Consider the following 6,569-nt stretch of genomic DNA (forward strand, 5'->3'; position numbering starts at 1 on the left):
AGCTAGGAACCTCCAATAAAAGAAAATACGAGACATTTGTCTTTTGGAACTGAGTTACCTCATTCATTGAATATGATCTTTTCTAGTTCCATCCATTTACCTGAAAAATTCATGATTTTATTTTTATTTACAGATGAATAATGTTCCAAAGTGCATATGTCCACATTTTTGTCATCCATTCATCAGTTGTAGGACCATTAGGATGCTTTCATTTCCTTGCTATTGCGACCACAGCAGTAATAAACATGGCTGAGGTGTATCTTTGGAGAATTATGTTGAGTTCTTTGGGCATATGACAAAGACTGGTAAAGACAGATTGTGTGGAAGCTTTAACTTTACATATCTGAGAATTTTCACACCGATTTCCATGATGCCCGCACCAGTTTGCAGCGACAAAGGCAGGGCCAGTTGTCCCACCAGGAGTGGGGCGAGTTCCCCCATTCACATGGATATGAATCCAGGTGCTAACCCAGGCCACAGGGTTCTCATGGGCTTGAGTGGTAACATGGGGTATAGACATCAATAAGGCCCTGTGTTTTATAGGGGACTACTGACCCACTCATGGTCCTTAGTTGCTGCATGGGTCACCAGCCTCTGCATGGCCTCAGGCAACTGCACAAGTCACTCATTTCAACTTGGTGACCTGAGCAGCTAAGCCCAAGGGCATTACCAAGGCATCAGGCAGCAATACAGATTGTATATGTCCACGTAGGTTTCAACACAGCCTAGGGAAGCAGCTTGTACCTGTGACACTAACATGACTTACAGTGGCATTTCAGTCCATAGCAGCCTTTTGAGGAGGTCTAATCCAGAAGGGTGAAGCTTCTTGCATCTGGGAGCTTTGTTGTTGCTCAGAGTCAGGGGGATATCATGGCCAGATGGCAGGTTCAGCGGTTTCAGTCTCCATCTGCATAAACTCCAGGATGCTGTATACCATTCCGCAGACCATCGGTCTCCAGTTCTACCTCTCTCCATAGCTCATGCCCTGCTCTATTTTTCTAGCTCTCCTCCCTCTGCATCACATATTGTTCTTTGTAGTGGTGTCTGGCCTGCCTCCCTGGGGTCCTCAAGGGCAGGGGCAGTGTTTGTCTGACTTCCCTCTGTAATGGACACAAGGTCTGGAGTTTAAATGTCTCCAACATTGGTCCTTATTTCACATGATTGCATTGCCTAGTGTCTTTTATGGCTCCATATGAATTTCAAGGTAGTTTTTAAAAAACCTTTATAAGGAATGAGATCAGGATATTGAGTGGGATTTCATATGTGTTCATGGAAGAATGGTCATTTTAATGTCTAGACATGAGAATGGGATGGGTATCTTTCCATTTTCTACTCTCTTTTTTCAGAGGTCCTGTGCTTCCTTGATTTGTTTTATTCCTAGATCCTTTGAGGATATTGTGCATGTCCTTGTGTCCCTAATCTCCTTTGTATGTTTGTTGCTCATGTATTAAATGCTGCTGATTAGTGGAGGGTGATTCTGTGTCCTTTCACATCCTGAAATTTGTTTATCATTTCTAGAAGTTTTCTGACGATAGGATTTCTGTGATTTCCAATGTATGATATCATGTCACCTGCAAAGAGGGATAGTTTGACTTTTTCTTTCCCTCTTTGCACCTCTCTAATTTTCATCTTTTGCCTTATTGCTCCAGATAGTAGTACTACAAGCACAATGTTGAAATGGAGTGTAGATAGTGGACGCCCCTGTTTCATTTCTGATTTTTTCAAGGTTTTCTCCATTTAGGATGATGCTGTCTGTGGGTTTCTTCTATGTAGCTTTTAGTATGCTAATGTTAGTTCTCTCTGGTCATACAATAACTGTGTCCTTTACCACGTGGAAACTTCTATATTATGAGGTCCTGTTTATTAATTGTTAGACTTAGTGTCTGTGCTATTGCTATCGTCTGCAGAAAGTCTTTTCCTGTGTGAACGACTGCAAGCTGTACCACTAGCACTAGGTTTGTTGGTTGCAGGTAGCACCAGAGGGCTAAAGTCAGGAAGTCTTCTCAGGATGGAATGGCATACAGTACGTAAGTCCAGGGACAAGTGGGGTGTTGGTAACAGTAAAAACAGTACTAATCAGAATGAGCTGTAGAAAGGGTGTGAGACCCTGGCTAGCTCTGAAGATCAAAGGGAGTACAGGGCGATTAGTTTGAAGGAATTCACCAGACTGGACCTGGCCACAGGATGCAGGAGTCTTGGAAGGCTTGGAGGTTAGATGTGGTGTAGGTTAGTGGAGTGGAGGAGAAGAGGGAGAGCGAATGTAGCTTACCTGTGTCTGTGCCATGTGTTGCGGCTAAAGGTCTCTGGTAGCAAGTACAGCTGGCAACTGGTGTGGGTGGGGAAGGACTCATTTTTCTTTGAGGGGCTGGCCACTGGGAGTTTGACCACGCTCGGGCAGGTTTATGGGCAACAAAAATTGGACCTGTAGGGTTTTTTTTGTTTGTTTTCTTTCTTCTTCTCTTATTTTACAGGCAAATCTGGGAGGGTGGGAAATGTGTGCAATTTGGGTGCAATGTGGTTTTGATTACTGTAGCTCTAGTAGATACAACTTGAAATCAGGGATGGTGGTATCTCCAGAATTTCTTTTGTTGTTCAGAAGTGTTTTATTCTTGTTTTTTCATTTTTTTTCAGGTGAAGTTGAGATAAGGTCTTTCAATGTCTGTAAAGAATTGTGCTGAAATTTTGATGGGGATTGCATTGAATATGTAAATTGCTTTTGGTATGATGGTCATTTTTAGAATTCTATAAATTCATGAGCACGGGAGATCTTTGCATCTTTTGCTATCTTCTTCATTTTCTTTTACTTGCTTGGTTAGAGTTACCCTAAGATATTTCATATTATTTGAGGCTATTATGAAAGGTGTTTCCTATTTGATTTTTCAGTCTGTCGTTTGTGCTTAGGAGGCTGCTGATTTATTTTAGTTGATCTTCTATTAAGCTACTTTGCTGAAAGTGTTTATTAGCTGTAAGTGTTCCCTGGTAAGATTTTTAGGGTCACTTATGTGTACTGTCGTATAAACTGCATATAAAAATACTTTGCCTTTTTCCTTTCCAATTTGTACCTCTTTGATGTTCTCCAGTTGTCTTTTTGCTCTAGCTAAAGCATAAACGACTATATTGAATAGAAATTGAGACAGTGAACAACTTTGTCTTGCTCCTAATTTTCATGGAATTGATTTGAGTTTCTCTCCATTTAACTTGATGTTAGCTATAGACTTGTTGTAAATTGCTTTTATTATGTTTAGGTATATTCCTTTTATCTATAATCTCTTTTATCATGAAGGAATTCTAGATTTTGCAAAAGATTTTTTGGCATCTAATATCATGTGTTGGTTTCTCTGTCCAGCAGCCATTTCCATACAATCACTCAGAGGCTCATATTAATTATTGATGCTTGAGCAATAGTTCAAATTTAAATTAACTCATATTTCTATCTATGTTTTTCCACATGGCTCACGGCTTGTCAGCTCATTTTCTAAATGTCCTGCTTGTTCGGTGCCTGGCTGTCATCTCCCTCAACTCCTCTCTTCTTCTCCCTATCTTTCTTAGTTTGGCTTTTCCACCTAACCTTATCTTACCTGGCTATTGGTCAGTCAGCTTATTTATTAGACAAGTCAGAGCATAATTTACACAGTGTACAGAAATATCCCACAGCAATCATGTGCTTTTCTTCTTTAATTTTATTTATAAAGTTGATTACATTTACTGATTCTCATACAATTCCTGCATCTCTGGGATGAAGTTCACTTGGTCATGGTGGAGGATCCTCTGGATATGTCCTTGGATTTGGCTTGTCAGTGTTTTAGCATCTATGTTCATATGAGAAACGGGTCTATAATTTTCTTTGCTGAATCTTTTTGTGGTTTGGGTATCAGGATGAATGTGGCCTCATAAAATGATTTGGCCAATGTTCCTTGTTCTATTTTGTGGAATAATTTGAGAAATATTGACATTAATTATTCCTTGAAAGTCTGGTAGAATTCTGAATTCTGAGCTAAAACTGTCTTGGCTGTTTTGTTTCTTTGTTATTTGTTTGGGTGACTTTTATTTCTATTTCACCAGGGATTAAAGGTCTATTTAAATTATTTATCTGACCTTGATTTAACTTTGGTAAGTGGCACCAATTGAGAAAATTATCCACTTCTTTTAGATTTTTCAATTTAGTGGAGTATAGGTTTTTAAAATATGTCCTTATGAGCCTCTGGATTTTCTCCCCATCTATTGTTATGTCTGCCATTTCATTTCTGATTGTTTAAATTTGTATATTATCTTGCCATCTTTTAGTTTTAAGGGTTTGTTGATGTTGGTTTTCACAATGAATCAACTCTCTGCTTCATCGATTATTTGTATTGTTCTCTTTGTTTCTGTTTTTTTTTTTTTTTGGTGTGTGTGTGGGGGAAGAAGCCATTTCTGCTCATAGGGTGAGCATGAAGATTGGGTTTGGGGAAAAAAGGAGGAAAGCAGGATCAGAGCCAACTACCTGGTCTTCTGGCAGAGCTGGGGGTGTCTACCCAAACAAGGGACTGGGACATAGCAACGAGGCAGGGATCTATAGGAGATATGGGCAGGTGGCAGGGGAGGCTGCAGCTGGTATTCTGTTGCAGTGCTAAGGGCAACTCTGAGAACTGGGTCTGAGGGAACAGAGAGAGTGGAGAAGGTCCACAGACAGCCCGCCTGTTCTTGTGACCTTTTATTTGTCTTTATTTAAATTTACTTTCATGACATTTATGTGCTGTGTTGGCTTCTGATATGACAGCAACCAACACTGTAGTTCCTGTTCTCAAGGAATTTACAGTCTAATGAAGATGGGAAGGCATGCACAAGCAGACTGTGGGAAGCTAACAGTAACACAAAGAATAAAGAAAGACATGTTATAAGCAGCATCCAATAAGAGATACAATAAATTCTGTCAGGGCAAAAGCTAAGCTGTTGGCATGGCACTTATAGTTTTGAAGAGTCTCTCTTTGAAAAGTTCACATCTGCCTGCAAGTTTCTCAGCTCACTACTGACCTGTGGTTTCAAGACATTGCCATATAGGGTTGTGCTGTACAAATATGTTATTTATTGCTATTCTGCAATTCATGAAACCTGTGGCAACTGTTGAAAATGTCTGGGGCTCTGAACTCATTCAAAATAATTCAGTAATATCAAAGACCTCCTAGGAACCTCCTATAACTTTTTTCAAGGCGTCTTTCATTTCTTTATTTCGGAGGCTGTAGATCATGGGGTTGAAGAAAGGAGTCAAAACCGAGTAGAACAGAGTTGTGAACTTTTGCATGCCCTTTGCTTGACCTGAACCTGGACTTACATATGTTATCATGACTGAGCCATAAAATAGAGTTACCACAGCCAGGTGTGATGAACAGGTGGAGAAAGCCTTCTTTGAGCCAGCAGCAGAGGGCATCTGTATCACAGCCCTCAGCACTAAGGCATATGAACCAATAATGTAAAAAAAGGTGGCAAAGATGAGGAGGGAGCTCATAGTGCCACAGATGAGAACAGTGCCTGAGACCGGGGCACAGAGTGCAGCTAGGTCCAGCAAGGGACCGAGGTCACAAAGAAAGTCATCAATCACATTTGGGCCACAAAATGGCAGCTGAGTGACGAGTTTCACTGGGATAAGAAACCAAAGGAACCCGTACACCCAACAAAATATGACCAGGCTACCACAGAACCTAATGGTCATGACAGTGGGGTAGTGCAGTGGGCGACAGATTGCCAGGAACCTGTCGTAGGCCATGATAGACAGAAATAAGCATTCGGTGGTGCCCAAGGAGAAGAAGAAGTACAACTGGAGTAAGCATCGCGTGAAAGAGATGGTTTTGGTTTTGGAGAGGAGGTTGGCCAGCATGTTGGGCACATCAGAGTTGACATAGCAGATCTCTAGGAAGGAGAAGTTGGCCAGCAGGATGTACATGGGGGTGTGGAGCCGGTGATCCCAGTGCACCACAAATACAATTGCCATATTTCCAAGCAAAGTCAAAATGTAAATCATAAAGAATATGGAGAAAAGGAAGAACTGCATTTCTCTGCTGGAAAGGAAGCCTAAGAGGATGAAGTAACTCACAGAGTGGGAGGTGTTTCTGCCTGAGGGCATTGTCTTCTATTCTGTGAAGTAACTCACAGAGTGGGAGGTGTTTCTGCCTGAGGGCATTGTCTTCTATTCTGTGAAGTAACTCACAGAGTGGGAGGTGTTTCTGCCTGAGCACATTATCTTCTATTCTGTGAAGATAATTACAGATTAAGAAACTATGTTTCCTGACTCCTGTTCAAGAAAGAGCATACACATTCTGGCCATAGGGCAGGATAACCAAAGCGGTGTTTTCTATTTGTGTTTTGATTGGACATTCCAATAGTATTGCTGTTGAGATAACTTATATATTTATATTCACAATAATAAACCATTGATCAGTCAAAACAGTAGATATCAATAGTTTTATGAAACCTTTTTGAAAATTTTTCTTGGAATTAAAATAAATGTAAAAACAAACATATTTCTTTTCTCATTCCTTAGTGTATAGTCAGTTTTGGAAAACCCTGGTCTTGACAACTCAGAAGAATATCTGGAA

At 40.6% G+C, this 6,569-nt stretch overlaps 1 protein-coding gene across 1 annotated transcript; it reads right to left on the reverse strand.

The window, feature by feature from the left end:
• Window positions 1-5,158: 5,158 nt before the first annotated feature.
• On the reverse strand, window positions 5,159-6,097 carry LOC101982347 (olfactory receptor 11H6-like). The gene has a single exon (XM_005367591.1). It carries the CDS (start codon window positions 6,095-6,097, stop codon window positions 5,159-5,161), a length of 939 nt encoding a protein of 312 aa, XP_005367648.1.
• Between the last annotated feature and the right edge of the window lie 472 nt (window positions 6,098-6,569).

Source organism: Microtus ochrogaster, unplaced genomic scaffold (genome assembly GCF_000317375.1).
Source record: "Microtus ochrogaster isolate Prairie Vole_2 unplaced genomic scaffold, MicOch1.0 UNK21, whole genome shotgun sequence".
NCBI lineage: Eukaryota > Metazoa > Chordata > Mammalia > Rodentia > Cricetidae > Microtus > Microtus ochrogaster.